This window comes from Somniosus microcephalus, chromosome 12 (genome assembly GCF_052327205.1).
Source record: "Somniosus microcephalus isolate GS21.2 chromosome 12, FLI_Smic_1.0, whole genome shotgun sequence".
In the NCBI taxonomy this organism is placed as follows: Eukaryota; Metazoa; Chordata; class Chondrichthyes; order Squaliformes; family Somniosidae; genus Somniosus; species Somniosus microcephalus.
In genome coordinates, this window is record NC_140998.1 from 121,503,765 (window position 1) to 121,523,185 (window position 19,421).

Below are 19,421 nucleotides of genomic sequence, written 5' to 3' on the forward strand. Positions count from 1 at the left end.
ACATCCTCCTCACAACTTACATTCCCACCCATCTTTGAATCATCAGCAAACTTGGATGTGTTACATTTGGTCCCCTCATCCAAATCACTGATATTGATTGTGAATAGCTGAGGCCCAAGCACTGATCCTTGCGGTACCCTACTAGTTACAGCTTGCCAACCCAAAAATGACCCGTTTATTCCTACTCTCTGTTTTCTGTCCATTAACCAATCCTCAATCCATGCTAGTATATTACCCCCAATCCCATGAGCCCTAACTTTGTTTAATAACCTCTTGTGTGGCACCTTATCGAATGCCTTCTGAAAATCCAAATACACTACATCCACAGGTTCCCTCTTATCTATTCTGCTAGTTACAACCTCAAAAAACTCTTACAGATTCGTCAAACACAATTTCCCCAACACGATTTCCCTTTCATAAATCCATGTTGACTCTGCCCAATCTTATTATTTTCTAAATGCCCTGTTACCACGTCCTTAATAATAGATTCTAGCATTTTCCCTACTACTAACTGGTCTGTAGTTCCCCGTTTTCTCTCTCCCTGCTTTCTTAAATAGTGGAGTTACATTTGCTACCTTCCGCTGCACGGGAACCGTTCTAGAATCTATGGAATTTTGAAAAATGACAACCAATGCATCTCAGAGAATTCCATAGCATGGAGCCAAAGTGGCTGTGAGCATGGCCACCAATGTTGGAATGAAGTGAGGAGGGGGTGCACAATAGGCTGGAGCTAGAGGAACACAGAATTCAAAGGAGTGATAGGGCTGGAGGAGAGTACAGAGATAGGGAGGGCCAATCCATGGAGGGATTTAAACATAAGTTCGATATAAGGAAATGCACACTGCACTATATCGCCTAACCAATGATAAATGAACAGGCATAATTGGTATTCATGCCAAAATTCCTAAAAGTTGTTCTAGGCGAATGGGAGAGAATGGCAATTGATAGCAACACACCTGATACTGTGATAGCTGCCTGAGCTTGCCTGTGCAAGGTTCTTGCCATGAAGAGAGATTGGCCCTCAGAGTCAGCTCCCTCATCCATGCCAATTCCTGTCATGCCCCTGGTGCAAAATGCACCAGTGTACTTCCAGGGCCTACAGAACAAGAAGGTCTAGCTTAGACCATTCTGACCAACAGTGCCTCAGAAGGCGACACTTCCCTGAAGAGGTTATTGAGGAAATATATCAACTTTTTGAGGAGGTAACAGAGAGGGAGGGTGAGGGCAGTGCAGTTGATCTTGTGTATATGGAATTTCAAAAGGTGTTTGATAAAGTACCACATATTAGGCTCGTTAGCAAAATTGAAGCCCATGGGATAAAAAGGGGCAGTAACAACATGGATACAAAATTGGCTAAGGGACAGAAAACAAAGTTGTGGTGAATGGCTGTTTTTCAGACGGGAGGGAGGCATACAGTGGTGGTCCCCAGGGTTCAGTGCTAGGACCACTGCTGTTTTTGATATACATTAATAACTTGGACTTGGGCGTAAAGGGCACAATTTTGAAATTTGCAGATGACACAAAACTTGGAAGTGTAGTAAACACTGAGTAATAGACTTCAAGAGGACAGACAGGCTGGTGGAATGGGTGGACACAAGGCAGATGAAATTCAATGCAGAAAAGTGTGAGGTGATACATTTTGGTAGGGAGAATGAGGAGAGACAATACATACTAAATGGTACAAATTTTAAAGGGGGTGCAAGAGAGACACCTGGGGGTGTTTCTGTACAAATCTTTACAGGTGGTAGAACAGGTTAACAAAGCAGTTAATAAAGCATGTGGGATCCTGGGCTTTATAAATAGAGCCATAGAATACAAAAGCCAGGAAGTTATGCTAAACCTTTATAAAACACTAGTTCGGCCCCAGATGGAGTATTGTGTCCAATTTTGGGCATCACACTTTAGGAAGGATGTGAAGGCTTTGGAGAGGCTCCAGAAGAGATTTGTTTGAATGGTTCCAGGGATGAGAGATTACAGTTATGTGGATAGACTGGAGAAGCTGGGGTTCTTCTCCATCGAGCAGAGAAGGCTAAGAGGGGATTTGATAGAGTTGTTTAAAATCATGAAGGGGTTAGACAGAGTAAATAAAGAGAAACTGTTTCCAATGGCTGAAGGATCGATAACCAGAGGCCACAGATTTAAGGTGATTGGCAAAAGAACCAGAGGCGACATGAGGAAAAACTTTTTTTACACAACGAGTGGTTAGGATTTGGAACACACTGCTTGATAGGGTGGAGGATACAGATTCAATAGTAGCCTTCAAAAAGGGAATTGGATAAATACTTGAAGGAGAAAAAATTGCAGTGATATGGGGAAAGAATGGGGGAGTGGAACTAACTGGATTGCTCTTCGAAAGAGCCGGCACAGACTCGATGGGCAGAATGGCCTCCTTCTGTGCTGTCCGATTCTATGATTCTATGATTCTGGCTGAAAACCTGCAGCTCACTTCCACCAGAGGAACAGCATTGTCCATACCAGTCAAGGTCATCACTGCCTTGAAATTGTTTTTGCATCTGGATCCTTGCAGACAGCAGCAGATGATCTTTGCTACTTTAATCAGGCAGCTGCAAACCACAGCATTAAGAAGGTCACTGATGCTCTCTTCAGGAGAGCTGTGCAATTCATATTCTTCCCAAAGGAAGAGAGAACACTGTCCAGTCTTAAAGACTGGCACAGTTAAAACGGGTACAAGGATCAATTGACAGAATGCACGTGATAATCAAAGCCTCGGATGACATCCCCCTCGAATGTCATGAAAAGGAAGTGCTTTCATTCCATTAATGTCCAGCTCATGTGCGATACATATTACTTTATCCTGCATGTCAATGCCAGATGACCAGAAAGCTGTCATGATGTTTTCATCACAAGGCAATTCATTTTACCAGTACCAGGATAGTTGATTGGTGATCAGGGCTATACTCTGCAGTAGTACTTTCCTATGACGGAAAGAGCTTATAATGGCATGTCGAGTTTGGCTATCCATTCAATGGCCACCAGAGATGCCAAGTAGAGAAATGAGGTGCCTCCTGCATGTAATGTATGTACCTTTAAGGGGGAGAACTACTTTTTACAGCTCCTGTATCCTGTAGTACCGGCAGTGACCACACCTGTATATAAACCGTGAGTAGTGATCTGTACAGTCAGTTGCAGTTTGAACCCTCATTCAGTAAACACCTGTTGATCGTTCCCTGCAGTCTGCTGTCTGATTATTGAAGGACACAACATTAAAATACACGGATATAACATTGGCGATGACGCAGATTCGAACCTACCTGCAACTCTGCATCACCTCCCAGGGATTCGCTCCTGGAGAACAGTGGAAGGAGGTCGAGTCCAGAAGCACGGGTGTCGACCACGGGCAACCGCCCAGTCATCCAGCGGAGATTTGAGCATCGCAGGGGAGGCTGTCGAGAGCCAGGCTTGGCTTTCCAGTCATGGTGGTCCAGCGAAACGGGCTGGCAACAGGTACTGCGCAGACCCTTCCCGGACAGCGGCGGCTAGAGCCGACCGAGCGGCACAGAAAAAGGCCGAGCAGCATCGACGGGGGAGAGAGAGAGGGCAGAGCGCACAGGGCACAGCCGGTGTTCAGGACCGAGCGGCGTCAATGGGGAGAGAGATGAGAGAGAGCAGAGCGCAGCCGGTGTTCAAGGGCCGAGCAGCGTCAACGGGGGAGAGGCGCGCAGGAAAATGCGAGGCGCTGCCATTGTCACGAGGACCGCAGAGAGCGGCATTGGCAGCAGCGCAGGAGCAGCGCACGAAACCCATAGGGCGTCGCCATTTGCCAAGATGACCGCCGAGCGCAGCGTTGGCAGCAGCGCGGGAGACACCATTTTAAGCAGCAGCGGGGAAGAAAGGAAAGCGTGGGAGACGCCATTTTAAGCCACAGCAGGGAAGAAAGGAAAGCGCGGGAGACGCCATTTTAAGCCAGTCTAACCACACCCAAAAATGCCAAAGAGTGGCAGTATCACAACGTTCGACAATGAAGTCGAAGATTGGACGACATATGTCGAACGCATAGAAGTATACTGCAAGGCGAATGAAGTGCCAGATGACAAGAAAGCGCTGGTATTGTTGAATTCAATGGGTGCAAAAACGTATGGCTTACTACGAAACCTAGTAACCCCAGAGAAGCCAGTAGAAAAGGATTTGAAAGCATAGTGGCAATCCTACAGGACCACTTAAACCGCACACCGCTGCTGATAGCAGAAAGATTTAAGTTTCACAAAAGGAACCAGCATAAAGATGAAAGTAATGCTGAGTATTTAACGGAACTGTGCAAGCTATCGAAACACTGCCAGTTTGGAACGGGACTAGCAGATACTTTAAGGGACAAGTTTGTGTGTGGGCTTCAAAGTGAAGGAACCCAGAAACGGCTTCTATCAGAAAAGGATCTTACGCTGGACAAGGCTTTCAGCATTGCAGTATCACACGAAGCAGCAGCATGGGGCGCTGCAGAGATACAACGGAGACCGCAACAACATGGCACAAATGAAATGTCATACGGAACAGTGAAGTGCTATCGCTGCGGCAGAACAACACACGACCATAATGATTGCTGGTTCAAGGACAAAGTGTGCAGTGTGGAAAAGTAGGACACATAGCAAGAGTCTGCAGGTCGGGAAAGAAAACCAGCAGCAAGAAATCTCCACAGGAGAAGTACAAGAAGGTACATAAGGTGACGGAGAGTAGTTCAGACGAACAGAAGAGTGATACAGACTCCGGAAGCAAGGAGCTGGGTTGTCTGAAACTACATAATGTGATCAAAATGGAGGATCACCAAACTATCTGGGTCACGCTCAAGATAGACGGAGTCCAAGTGAAAATGGAATTGGACACAGGATCAGCCCTAACAGTCATAAACCGAAGGGACTACAAGCGGCTATTCTCACATATACCCTTGAGAGATACAAAGATTGTCTTGAAGACGTATACGGGGCAAAAAGTCTACCCCAAAGGAAAAATAAGGGTGAACGTTATATATAACGGCAAGGAAACACCAAAAATGGACCTATATGTATTGCCAGATGGAGGACCACCACTACTAGGACGTGAATGGATCCGGAAGATACAGCTAGATTGGCATTCCATACAAGCACTGACTGTAGATGCCAAAAAGGATGACGACGTCACACCTGGACGACTGTCAAAAATGCTAACTGACGCACAAGAAGTGTTCCAGCAGGGACTCGGAGCACTAAAAGGCATAACAGCGATGATCAAAATAGAGGAAAATGCAAGCCCAAAGTTTATGCGATCCGCCCAGCCGTCGAAGCAGAGCTGGAAGGTTTGGAACATTCAGGAGTACTGTCCAAAGTGGACTGGAGTGAGTGGGCTACACCCATCGTTCCTGTAATGAAGAGGTCGTTGAGTAATACGCCTGGGGAACCAAAGAAGGTTCGCATCTGTGGGGACTTTAAGGTGACAGTGAACCCAATCCTTCACACTGTACAATATCCGCTTCCGCGGATTGAAGATATTTTCGCCTCGCTATCTGGAGGGAAACGCTTCACTAAGATTGATCTGGCTCAGGCATACCTGCAAATGGAGGTAGAAGAAGCCTCAAAACAGTACCTCACGATCAACACTCATAAAGGTCTCTACCAATACAACCGGCTGGTGTTCGGGGTAGCATCAGCTCCGGCTATTTGGCAAAGGGCAATGGAACAAGTCCTGCAAGGGATTCCAGGGACCCAGTGTTATTTGGACGACATCCTGGTCACGGGCGAAAATGACAGTGATCACCTCGCCAACCTGGAGCAGGTGCTCACTAGATTGAAGGAATATGGGCTCCGAGCTAATCGCCACAAATGCGAGTTTTTCCAGAAACAGATCTCGCATTGTGGCCATGTTATTGATAAAGAGGGGTTACGTAAGTCCCCTGAAAAGATTGAGGCAGTAGTCAAGGCTCCAGCACCGGAAAATGTGTCACAACTGAGGTCGTTCCTCGGGCTGGTGAACTACTACCATAAGTTCTTGCCGAATTTGTCTACCGTACTACACCCACTGAACACCCTACTGCAAACGGGGGTACCATGGAAGTGGAGTGACAATTGTAAACGAGCTTTCCAGAAGAGCAAAGCATTGATCACATCAAAAGAGGTGTTGGCTCATTTCAACCCAGCACTACCAATTCGGTTGGCGTGTGATGCATCACCCTATGGCATTGGAGCGGTGCTGTCGCACAAATTCCCGGACGGCTGAGAGGCCAGTAGCCTTTGCGTCTCGGTCACTAACCTCAGCCGAGCGTAACTACGCCCAGCTTCACAGGGAGGCCCTCAGCCTAGTGTGGGGAGTGAAAAAGTTCAATCACTATCTGCACGGGCAGAAGTTCACCTTGCTGATTGACCACCAACCACTTGTCTCCATCTTTAATCCAAAGAAGGGCGTTCCGGTGATGACTGCGCAACGGCTACAAAGATGGTACCTTTTTCTAGGGGCGCACCAATATGAAATCGAGTATAAGGGCACGAAACAGCATGGAAACTCTGATGGGCTATCACGCCTGCCACTGCCTACTGCGGAGGAAGCACCAGCAGTGGATCCTGTCGAAATATTTCATTCGACTATAATTGAATGCTTGCCAGTAACTAACGCTGGTATAGAGAAGGAGACCCGAAATGACCCGACACTGTCTCGGGTATATGATTTGACGGTGAAGGGATGGCCAGCACATGGCGACTCACTGTTGCCAGCATTCTCATCCAGAAGAGAACAGCTGTCAGTATGCCAGGGGACCTTGATGTGTGGATCCCGAGTGGTAATTCCACCCAAGTTAAGGGAGAGAGTGCTCAATGAGCTTCACGAAGGTCATCTGGGAGGGGTGAAAATGAAAAGCCTTGCTAGGGCTTATGTGTGGTGGCCGGGGATCGATCAGCAAATCGAGGACCTGAAAAGAGCTGCTCAGGATGCCAGAAGGTCCAAAATGCACCACCACGTGCCCCTCTACACACATGGGAGTGGCCCTCATCTCCATGGCAACGGTTGCATATTGATTTTGCTGGTCCATTCATGGACTCAATGTTTTTAATAGCCGTGGATGCGCACTCGAAATGGCCTGAGGTGATCAAAATGTCCTCCACCACCACGGAGAAAACTATTGCAGTCCTACGGACCATTTTTGCCAGGAACGGCTTGCCACAGCAGATTTGCTCTGATAACGGACCACAGTTTGTGTCCGAAGAGTTTCGAAGATTTATGAAAAGGAATGGGGTAAGGCATTACACATCCGCCCCGTATCATCCAGCCATAAATGGATTGGCTGAGAGGTTCGTACAAGCCTTTAAAAAAGCAGTAAAGGCCATGTGCGATGACGACATTCCACTGCAGCATAAGGTGGACAATTTCCTGTTAGCCTACAGAAATGCGACACATGCAGTCACCAACAAGGCCCCGGCCATGATGTTCTTTAACCGAAGGTTGAGATCTCGTCTGGATTTGCTCAGACCAAATGTACGAAGAGATGCTGAGAGTAAGCAATTCCAGCACATCAATGAGAAGCCGACAAGGAGCTTCAATGTAGGGCAACCAGTCTTGGCCCGCGACTACCGAACAGAGAAATGGCAGCCCAGAACGAGATGCACATGGCAGGGGCCACTAATTTACACAGTGGATGTTGGGGAGAACATTGTGAGACGCCATGCTGACCAGATCCTAGAGTCACAGGAACGAGTCAACCCCATGTCTCGGCCATACGTACCTGGTGAGGAACCCGATGTACAGGTCGCATCTACCTCAGAAACAATAGCATTGGAAGCTGATGAATCAACTGACGACAGGGTGTTAGAATCGCCTCCGCACCAAGAGCAAGACACTCGGGAAAGGCGTTATCCAGAAAGAATCAGGAAGCCTCCCCAAAGACTGAATTTATAAATAGACTATTTTCAGTTAATGTTGCATGTTAAAAGTGTTAATTGTAATTAGTTTGATATTTAATTGTTAAATGAGTGTTATGGTACTGTTAATCTAAAAGGGGAGGAATTGTAATGTATGTACCTTTAAGGGGGAGAACTACTTTTTACAGCTCCTGTATCCTGTAGTACCGGCAGTGACCACACCTGTATATAAACCCTGAGTAGTGATCTGTACAGTCAGTTGCAGTTTGAACCCTCATTCAGTAAACACCTGTTGATCGTTCCCTGCAGTCTGTTGTCTGATTATTGAAGGACATAACATTAAGATACACGGATATAACACTGCACAGATCTTAGTGGGCAGGTTGATGTGATGTGTTCCATGGTCTGGGACTCATGGCCACAGTCGCACTTCGCGTCGTCCCTCTTCCACTTGTGGAGCAGGTGGGCACATCGTCCATGCCCTGTGCAGATTTGGTTGAGCGCTGTCCACTGTCTTCGAGGGAGGTCGAGGTTAAGCACCTCTGCTGTTGGATCAGTGATGAGGTGTTGGTTCTTTTTGTTCCATGCCTCCCACGATTTTGTCCATCTGGATAGTGGGTTGATATCAGCTGCATGAATATTGGCTCCTGTTTCCCAGAATAACCAGCGCAATTTTAACCGCTTTCATGGTGGGTTTTCAAGTCTTCGTGAATGGAAAGGTCAACGTTGCTCATTATTTTTTTCCATCTCACTGAGCACAGTAGTGTCACGGCGAATGGCAAGTGGGGCAATGTGGGACAGCACCAGGAGCCACTCAGTTGAAATGGACTTAAACATCCCTGACACCGTCATCATGGCAGCATTTAGCCGCACATCATGATCTGTGTGTGATGGTTGCACGGCCATGAGGCAGAACAGTATTCTACAGCAGAGTAGATGAGGGCCACTGTTGCAGTGTGAAGTTTTCTGGCTGTGCTCCCCATGACATTCCTGCGGGTTTCCGGACCAGGTTCACCCTGGTTTTTACATTTTGGCCGGTGTTAGCAAGATGAGGCCACTAGGTGCAAGTCCTGTCCAGGATGACGCCCAGGTATTTTGGGTGGGGTTCATGGGCAAGTTGACTTCCGCAGAAGGAAACGTCGAGTTCTTTCCCGGCAGCGTTGTGGAGATGGAACGCCGACACAACTGTCTTCTCTGGATTGGGCAACTGTACTCCTATTTATAAATAACTAATTGATCTCCTGTGGTGTATTATACAGTAAGTCAGAGAACATGGTCATTCTTTTACCGCTCTCTACTGTCTTTGTAGTGCTTATTCTGTCTCCCCTCCTCTGCCTTGGTCTTTCCCTTCCCTGCTGCTTCTCTCGATCCTGTCTGCGTCTGTCGTCTTCTTCTTTTCCTTCCTTTTGGCTGGGAGCTGGTAAATGGTATGGCAGGAAAGGGAGCTGCCAACAGCTGCAGGCTGCATCTGAGGTAAGAGTTGTAGGGAAAATGTGGCTCGCAGCAGCTCCCTTCCCATCCCTTATGCTTCCTCCCACCTCCTTGCTCCCATTGAGTCCTGTACCCCTTCCCACTACCCATTCACCATCCTACCACCCCCTCACTCTCATTACTACCCCAATCTCTCAACAACCCACTCAATTCCTGTATCCTGCCCTCCACCTTGCTCTGCTGCCACTCAGCTCACTTTTAACCTTTTATCTACTCTCCCTCGCTCTCTCAAATGGATGGGGGCTGAGGTCAAAGACCCCTCATCCTCAACCAGTTTCCCTTCTCTACTGTCCCTCCAACCTCCCTTCCTGTATTTTTCCATGAGGCTTTGTTTGCTTTCAAAATTTTATTTATTTTATGTTTAAACCATTGTTTTGGAGATTAGATATTACAGTTACCAAGGAAAAAATGGAGACTGAAGAAAAGAAATTCAGAAAGCATTTTGAGCAATTTATGGGAACCCAGTGACCAGACTGTGCTCTCACAATGCCACCTACAGGAGTAACAAGTACTGCAGGCAGTTTTCAATGAAACACCCACCAAGTAACAAATTAATATACAATAGATAGATTTTGCAAACCTAATCCAGACCTTGATGCCTTGTGTTTTTAACCTGGAAATTATGCTGTGCAGTATCATTCAAAATAAATTTCTCTTGTCTACTGATAATAGAGTTGTTAACCTGTTTTTTTCTAAAAAGCAGAGAGCGAATTGAGCACTCATATAAGAACATAAAAATTAGGAGCAGGAGTAGGCCATATGGCCCATCGAGCCTGCTCTGCTATTCAATAACATCATGGCTGATCTTCAATATCAACTCCACTTTCCCGCCCGATCTCCATATCCCTTGATTCCCCTAGAGTCCAAGAATCTATCTATTTCTGCCTTGAATATACTCAACAACTCTGCATCCACAGCCCTTTGGGGTAAAGAATTCCAAAGATTCACAACCCTCTGAGTGAAGAAATTCCTCCTTATCTCAGCCTTAAATTGCCAAACTCTTATCCTGAGAATATGCCCCCTGTTTCTAGACTCTCCAGCCAGGGGAAACAACCTCTCAGCATCTATCCTGTCAATTCCCCCAGAATCTTATATGTTTCAATGAGATCACCTCTCATTCTTCTAACTCCAGAGAGTATAGGCCAATCCACTCAATCTCTCCTCATAGGACAACCCTCTCATCCCAGGAACCAATCTAGTGAACCTTTGTTGCACTGCCTGTAAGGCAAGTATGTCCTTCCTCAGATAAGGAGACCACAACTGTACACAGTACTCCAGGTGTGGTCTCACCACAGCCCTGTACAATTGTAGTAAGAGTTTCTTATTCTTGTACTCCAACTCCCTTGCAATAAAGGCCAACATGCCATTTGCCTTCATAATTGCTTGATGTACCTGCATGCTAACTCTGTGTTTCCTGTACAAGGACACCTAAATCTCTCTGAACACCAACATTTAATAGTTTCTTACCATTTATGACACTACTCAGTGCAATTTTTGGGCTGTCACATTTTCTGACATTGAATACAATGAAAAATTTATCAAACATAATTTTAACGAAAGTAACTCTACTGAGCATTTAATTCCCTCAATATGTCCTGAGTGGCTAATGGTACATAATATGGTAGACAAAAGGTAGCACCCTTACTGCTAGGTTAGCCTGATACATGATATAGTTTATAATCTATACTCGAGATGATTCTCCTAGATGAGCTACATGTTTCTGATCACAATAGTTCAATTCAGCTTCTGCTTATTACATCTTTTCAGATCTAACTCTAGGCTGCTAATAGCACCAAGACTATGCTTGGCAGTACTACACAAAAAAGGTGCGCTTAAATTCTACAGACATGTCACATTTTACAGACATGATTCAAAATTATACAAAACAAATCAAGACTGTAAAACAAATATCTCATTGCATTTTATATCTGTATGTTTTTAAAGAGCACAGAGTTGTTTACTGATCAGTGACCATTTTGGTTCTTACCCGCTTCTGTGTACTTCAGGCCCACTTTTTCTTCCTCATCTTTTGGTTTGGGAGGTGGCCATACAGCTTGGAGTCGTCCAGGAGGAGTTCTGTCTTCAAATTCTGATGGAGATAAATCCTGTGATTAAAATAAAGAGATGGAACATTAAAGAAAACACTTGTGCAACAAAACTAACATCGCAGAATGCATGCATATAGATCTTAGTCCTGTTAATATTGGATTCAGTATAGTATTCTTCATTGTATGTCTATGGATTCAATCTAGAAGGCTCTCTTGGATATCTATTTCCCACTTTCACCCCCTCCAATTTGGTTGTCTATGCAAGTTTCCTTACTACGCCAGGTTACTGATATAAGACATACACAGAGGTGGAATCAAAGTTACTTACACCACCACAACTCACCATACTTCATTTTACCCTGTATTTTTGGGTTCCTTACACCCAGAGCAAGATGTCAGAGCAGGTCAATTTATAAATAGAAATTTAACTACAACACTGCCAGTTATTACTAATTCAGTTATATCTACATTACATTTGGGGGTTTTACGCGAGAAATAGTTTTTTGGTTCCAGCATTATTGGTCACTCTCGTAGGTGAACCGCATGTCTCCTAAAACCCAGAGTGTGCCTTTACCAGACCAAAATATAGGTAAACTAGCTGAAGTGCCCGGCGGTGCCGAGGGATTTTTGAGGGCATGTTGATGTTGGAATAGAGAGAGAGCGACTGGAGGGGAAGAGAGAGCGCGACTGGGGGGGGGGGGGGAAAGAGAGAGCGCGACTGGGGGGGGGGGGGAAGAGAGAGCGCGACTGGGGGGGGAAGGGAGAGCGCGCGACTGGGGGGGGAAGGGAGAGCGCGCGACTGGGGGGGGGGAAGGGAGCGCGCGCGACTGGTGGGGGGAAGGGAGCGCGCGCGGCTGGGGGGGAAGGGAGCGCGCGCGGCTGGGGGGGAAGGGAGGGAGAGGGAGGGAGGGGGAGAGGAGGGGGGGAGGAGGGGGAGTGGGAGGGGAGGGGAGATAGGGGAGGGAGGAGGGGGCGGGGGGGTGAGGGTCAGGAGGGGGGGAGGAGGGGGAGCAGCGGGGAGGGGGAGGACGGAGAGCGGAGGACGGGGAGGGCGAGGACGGGGAGGGGGAGGACGGGGGAGGGGGAGGACGGGGGAGGGGGAGGACAGGGGAGGGGGAGGACGGGGAAGGGGAGGTGGAGGAAGGGGGGGGGAGGAAGGGGAGGGGAAGCAAGGGGAGGGGAAGGAAGGGGAGGGGGGAAGGGGAGGGGGGAAGGGGAGGGGGGAAGGGGAGGAGGCGAAGGGGAGGAGGCGAAGGGGAGGGAGGAGGCGAAGGGGAGGGGGGAGGCGGAGGAAGGGGAGGGGGAGGAAGGGGAGGGGGAGGAAGGGGAGGGGGGAGGGGAGGAAGGGGAGGGGGGAGGAAGGGGAGGGGGAGGGGGGGAGGGAGGGGAGGAAGGGGGGAGGGGAGGGAGGGGAGGGGGCAGGAAGGGGGGAGGGGAGGGAGGGGAGGGGGCAGGAAGGGGGGAGGGGGGGAGGGGAGGGAGGGGAGGGGGGGGATGGAGGGGAGGGGGGATGGAGGGGAGGGGGGAGGGAGGGGGGGAGGGAGTGGGGAGGGGGGAGGGAGGGAGTGGGGAGGGGGGGAGGGAGGGAGGGGGGGAGTGGGGGGAGGGGGGAGAGGGAGGGGAGGGGTGGGGGGAGGGGAGGAAGTGGAGGGGGGGTGGGGGAGGAAGGGGGAGGGGAGGAAGGGGGGTGCGGGGAGGAAGGGGGGTGCGGGGAGGAAGGGGGGGAGGGGAGGAAGGAGGGGCGGGGAGGAAGGAGGGGAGGGGAGGAAGGGGGGAGGGAGGGGAGGAAGGGGAGGGGGGAGGGAGGGGAGGGAGGGGGTGTAGGGGGGGGGGAGGGAGGGGAAGGCCGGGCCGAGGCAGCTTGTGACGGCCGATTGCGGCTGGCCGGGCCCGGTTGCCTTGGTAACCCTCCTCCCCTCTCCGCCTCACGATCTCCGGGACCGGGCCTGGGCCTGAGCGGCTTGAGACGGCCGATTGCGGCTGGCAAGCCCGGTTGCCGGGGTAACCCTCTCCGCTCCCCCTCCCCTCCCGAGCCCCACCCCCCCCATCCCCGCTAACCTGCTCGCTTCCCTCTGGCCGCGCTCTGTGTGGAGGTGCTAGTGCGCCGTGCAGCGCGAGCGCGAGGAGTTTGCAGTGAGCCCAGCCAGCCTTCACCAAGATAGCTGGCCACTGGTTCGGAATTGGGCCCAGCGGGATGGCCGGTGCGTAGCTCGGGCGTGGCTGGGCAACAGACGCCCAGGCTTCGAGGCCTGCCTGCAAAAGCGGTGAAAGGTAGGAAAATTATACAGGTTAGAAAAAAGATTTACAAATGAATTAACTTTTTTAAAAACAATGTGTGTTTTAAAAGCAACTTTTTTTTTGGTGGAAATGTAGATTTGAAAAGAAACACGCAGAAAGCGGGAAAAAGAATTGAAAAGTTTGGAATCAAGATGGCGGCGACTCACCTCGGTTCAGAACGATAAGGCCCGCCCACACACGCACCAATTGGTCGACCATCAGGTCACCGAAGCGTAGGATTGGTCAATCGTCCCGTCACTCGATTCTAGGAGGGCCCGCCTGCACGTGCCAGGAACACGACCCCGCCACGCAGCGATTGGTCGACCGTCGGGTTGCTCGACCTTACGACTGGTCGCCCTCGACGTCACTCAATGCTAATGAGCAGATAATGAGCGGAATTTTGAACGTTTTTTGGACACCGCGGGCGCAATTTTTGTCTCACCGAAACGTAAATACACTTACGACCGTTCTGGAATCGTAAGCTTTCTTTTGATGTAACACACCTGTAGGTACGCTCTATAACTTTTGATTGTATAGCCGGACAGAGAGACAGAAAGACAGACAGAGAGACATACCGTTTTATATATTACCAGCTGGAGTGCCCAGCGGTGCCGAGGCTTTTTCGAGGGCATGTTGTTGTTGGAAGAGAGAGAGAGAGAGAGAGCGACTGGGAGGGAAGAGAGCGAGCGACTGGGGGGGGAAGAGAGCGAGCGACTGGGGGGGGAAGAGAGCGAGCGACTGGGGGGGAAGAGAGCGAGCGACTGGGGGGGAAGAGAGCGAGCGACTGGGGGGGAAGAGAGCGAGCGACTGGGGGGGAAGAGAGCGAGCGACTGGGGGGGAAGAGCGCGAGCGACTGGGGGGGAAGAGAGCGAGCGACTGGGGGGGAAGAGAGCGAGCGACTGGGGGGGGAAGAGAGCGAGCGACTGGGGGGGAAGAGAGCGAGCGACTGGGGGGGGAAGAGAGCGAGCGACTGGGGGGGAAGAGAGCGAGCGACTGGGGGGGAAGAGAGCGAGCGACTGGGGGGAAGAGAGCGAGCGACTGGGGGGGGAAGAGAGCGAGCGACTGGGGGGGAAGAGAGCGAGCGACTGGGGGGGAAGAGAGCGAGCGACTGGGGGGGAAGAGAGCGAGCGACTGGGGGGGAAGAGAGCGAGCGACTGGGGGGGAAGAGAGCGAGCGACTGGGGGGGAAGAGAGCGAGCGACTGGGGGGGGAAGAGGGCGAGCGACTGGGGGGGAAGAGAGCGAGCGACTGGGGGGGAAGAGAGCGAGCGACTGGGGGGGAAGAGAGCGAGCGACTGGGGGGGAAGAGAGCGAGCGACTGGGGGGGAAGAGAGCGAGCGACTGGGGGGGAAGAGAGCGAGCGACTGGGGGGGAAGAGAGCGAGCGACTGGGGGGGAAGAGAGCGAGCGACTGGGGGGGAAGAGAGCGAGCGACTGGGGGGGAAGAGAGCGAGCGACTGGGGGGGAAGAGAGCGAGCGACTGGGGGGGAAGAGAGCGAGCGACTGGGGGGGAAGAGAGCGAGCGACTGGGGGGGAAGAGAGCGAGCGACTGGGGGGGAAGAGAGCGAGCGACTGGGGGGGAAGAGAGCGAGCGACTGGGGGGAAGAGAGCGAGCGACTGGGGGGGAAGAGAGCGAGCGACTGGGGGGGAAGAGAGCGAGCGACTGGGGGGGGAAGAGAGCGAGCGACTGGGGGGGAAGAGAGCGAGCGACTGGGGGGGAAGAGAGCGAGCGACTGGGGGGGAAGAGAGCGAGCGACTGGGGGGGAAGAGAGCGAGCGACTGGGGGGGAAGAGAGCGAGCGGCTGGGGGGGAAGAGAGCGAGCGACTGGGGGGGAAGAGAGCGAGCGACTGGGGGGGGAAGAGAGCGAGCGACTGGGGGGGAAGAGAGCGAGCGACTGGGGGGGAAGAGAGCGAGCGACTGGGGGGGAAGAGAGCGAGCGACTGGGGGGGAAGAGAGCGAGCGACTGGTGGGGAAGAGAGCGAGCGACTGGGGGGAAGAGAGCGAGCGACTGGGGGTGAAGAGAGCGAGCGACTGGGGGGGAAGAGAGCGAGCGACTGGGGGGGAAGAGAGCGAGCGACTGGGGGGGAAGAGAGCGAGCGACTGGGGGGGAAGAGAGCGAGCGACTGGGGGGGAAGAGAGCGGGCGACTGGGGGGGAAGAGAGCGAGCGACTGGGGGGGAAGAGAGCGAGCGACTGGGGGGGAAGAGAGCGAGCGACTGGGGGGAAGAGAGCGAGCGACTGGGGGGGAAGAGAGCGAGCGACTGGGGGGGAAGAGAGCGAGCGACTGGGGGGGAAGAGAGCGAGCGACTGGGGGGGAAGAGAGCGAGCGACTGGGGGGGAAGAGAGCGAGCGACTGGGGGGGAAGAGAGCGAGCGACTGGGGGGGAAGAGAGCGAGCGACTGGGGGGAAGAGTGCGAGCGACTGGGGGGGAAGAGAGCGAGCGACTGGGGGGGGAAGAGAGCGAGCGACTGGGGGGGAAGAGAGCGAGCGACTGGGGGGAAGAGAGCGAGCGACTGGGGGGGAAGACAGCGAGCGACTGGGGGGGAAGAGAGCGAGCGACTGGGGGGGAAGAGAGCGAGCGACTGGGGGGGAAGAGAGGAGCGAGCGACTGGGGGGGAAGAGAGCGAGCGACTGGGGGAGAAGAGAGCGAGCGACTGGGGGGGGAAGAGAGCGAGCGACTGGGGGGGAAGAGAGCGAGCGACTGGGGGGGAAGAGAGCGAGCGACTGGGGGGAAGAGAGCGAGCGACTGGGGGGGAAGAGAGCGAGCGACTGGGGGGGAAGAGAGCGAGCGACTGGGGGGGAAGAGAGCGAGCGACTGGGGGAGAAGAGAGCGAGCGACTGGGGGGGAAGAGAGAGAGCGACTGAGGGGGAAGAGAGAGAGCGACTGTGGGGGAAGAGAGAGAGCGACTGGGGGGGAAGAGAGAGAGCGACTGGGGGGGAAGAGAGAGCGACTGGGGGGGGGAAGAGAGAGAGCGACTGGGGGGGGGAAGAGAGAGAGCAACTGGGGGGGAAGAGAGAGAGCGACTGGGGGGGGAAGAGAGAGAGCGACTGGGGGGGGAAGAGAGAGAGCGACTGGGGGGGGAAGAGAGAGAGCGACTGGGGGGGGGAAGAGAGAGAGCGACTGGGGGGGGAAGAGAGAGAGCGACTGGGGGGGGAAGAGAGAGAGCGACTGGGGGGGGGGGAAGAGAGAGAGCGACTGGGGGGGGAAGAGAGAGAGCGACTGGGGGGGAAGAGAGAGAGCGACTGGGGGGGGAAGAGAGAGAGCGACTGGGGGGGGGGGAAGAGAGAGAGCGACGGGGGGGGAAGAGAGGGAGCGACCGGGGGGGAAGAGAGAGAGCGACCGGGGGGGAAGAGAGAGAGTGACCGGGGGGGAAGAGAGAGAGCGACCGGGGGGGGGGAAGAGAGAGAGCGACCGGGGGGGAAGAGAGAGAGCGACCGGGGGGGAAGAGAGAGAGCGACCGGGGGGGAAGAGAGAGAGCGACCGGGGGGGAAGAGAGAGAGCGACCGGGGGGGAAGAGAGAGAGCGACCGGGGGGGAAGAGAGCGAGCGACTGAGGGGGAAGAGAGAGAGCGACTGTGGGGGAAGAGAGAGAGCGACTGGGGGGGAAGAGAGAGAGCGACTGGGGGGGAAGAGAGAGAGCGACCGGGGGGGAAGAGAGCGAGCGACTGAGGGGGAAGAGAGAGAGCGACTGTGGGGGAAGAGAGAGAGCGACTGGGGGGGAAGAGAGAGAGCGACTGGGGGGGAAGAGAGAGCGACTGGTGGGGGGAAGAGAGAGAGCGACTGGGGGGGAAGAGAGAGAGCGACTGGGGGGGAAGAGAGAGAGCGACTGGGGGGGAAGAGAGAGAGCGACTGGGGGGGGAAGAGAGAGAGCGACTGGGGGGGAAGAGAGAGAGTGACTGGGGGGGGGAAGAGAGAGAGTGACTGGGGGGGGGGAAGAGAGAGAGCGACTGGGGGGGAAGAGAGAGAGCGACTGGGGGGGAAGAGAGAGAGCGACTGGGGGGGGAAGAGAGAGAGCGACGGGGGGGGGAAGAGAGGGAGCGACCGGGGGGGAAGAGAGAGAGCGACCGGGGGGAAGAGAGAGAGCGACCGGGGGGGGTAAGAGAGAGAGCGACCGGGGGGGAAGAGAGAGAGCGACTGGGGGGGGAAGAGAGAGAGCGACGGGGGGGGGAAGAGAGGAGCGACCGGGGGGGAAGAGAGAGAGCGACCGGGGGGGAAGAGAGAGAGCGACCGGGGGGGGTAAGAGAGAGAGCGACCGGGGGGGAAGAGAGAGAGCGACCGGGGGGGAAGAGAGAGAGCGACCGGGGGGGAAGAGAGAGAGCGACCGGGGGGGGAAGAGAGAGAGCGACCGGGGGGGAAGAGAGAGAGCGACCGGGGGGGGAAGAGAGAGAGCGACCGGGGGGGAAGAGAGAGAGCGACCGGGGGGGGAAGAGAGAGAGCGACCGGGGGGGAAGAGAGAGAGCGACCGGGGGGGGAAGAGAGAGAGCGACCGGGGGGGAAGAGAGCGAGCGACTGGGGGGGGGAAGAGAGCGAGCGACTGGGGGGGGAAGAGAGCGAGCGACTGGGGGGGAAGAGAGCGAGCGACTGGGGGGGAAGAGAGAGAGCGACTGAGGGGGAAGAGAGAGAGCGACTGAGGGGAAGAGAGAGAGCGACTGTGGGGGAAGAGAGAGAGCGACTGGGGGGAAGAGAGAGAGCGACTGGGGGGGAAGAGAGAGAGCGACTGGGGGGGAAGAGAGAGCGACTGGGGGGGGAAGAGAGAGAGCGACTGGGAGGGGGGGAAGAGAGAGAGCGACTGGGGGGGAAGAGAGAGAGCGACTGGGGGGGGAAGAGAGAGAGCGACTGGGGGGGGAAGAGAGAGAGCGACTGGGGGGGGAGAGAGCGACTGGGGGGGAAGAGAGAGAGCGACTGGGGGGGGGAAAGAGAGAGAGCGACTGGGGGGGAAGAGAGAGAGCGACTGGGGGGGGAAGAGAGAGAGCGACTCGGGGGGGAGAGAGAGCGACTGGGGGGGGAAGAGAGAGAGCGACTGGGGGGGGGGGAAAGAGAGAGAGCGACTGGGGGGGGAAAGAGAGAGAGCGACTGGGGGGGAAGAGAGAGAGCGACTGGGGGGGAAGAGAGAGAGCGACTGGGGGGGAAGAGAGAGAGCGACGGGGGGGGAAGAGAGGGAGCGACCGGGGGGGAAGAGAGAGCGCGACCGGGGGGGAAGAGAGAGAGCGACCGGGGGGGGGAAGAGAGAGAGCGACCGGGGGGGAAGAGAGAGAGCGACCGGGGGGAAGAGAGAGAGCGACCGGGGGGAAGAGAGAGAGCAACTGGGGGGGAAGAGAGAGAGCGACTGGGGGGGAAGAGAGAGAGTGACTGGGGGGGAAGCGAGAGAGCGACGCGGGGGAAGAGAGAGAGCGATTGGGGGGGAAGAGAGAGAGCGACTGGGGAGGAAGAGAGAGAGCGACTGGGGGGGGGAAGAGAGAGAGCGACTGGGGGGGAAGAGAGAGAGCGACTGGGGGGGGAAGAGAGTGACTGGGGGGGAAGAGAGCGACGGGGGGAAGAGAGAGAGAGAACGGCTGGGGGGGAAGAGAGAGAGAGAGAGAACGACTGGGGGGGAAGAGAGAGAGCGACGGGGGGGAGTGGAGGGGGGGAGGGGGCTGAGGGGGAAGTGGAGGGGGGAGGGGAGGGGGAGGGGAGGGGGGAGAGGGAGTGGGGGAAAGGGGGAGGAGTGGGGGAAGGGGGAGGAGAGGGGGGGAAGAGTGGGGGAAGGGGGAGGAGAGGGGGGAGGGGGGAGTGGGGG

At 54.1% G+C, this 19,421-nt stretch overlaps 1 protein-coding gene across 5 annotated transcripts in view; it reads right to left on the bottom strand.

The window, feature by feature from the left end:
- Positions 1 to 19,421, bottom strand: part of LOC147109492 (formin-1-like) — a 706,352-nt gene that overhangs the window by 574,532 nt on the left and 112,399 nt on the right. For all 5 annotated transcript variants that reach the window (XM_086003485.1, XM_086003484.1, XM_086003488.1 and 2 more), the window contains one exon: positions 11,311 to 11,428. In XM_086003485.1, the coding sequence (XP_085859611.1) occupies positions 11,311 to 11,428 (118 nt within the window). The remainder of the gene's footprint in view (positions 1 to 11,310; positions 11,429 to 19,421) is intronic.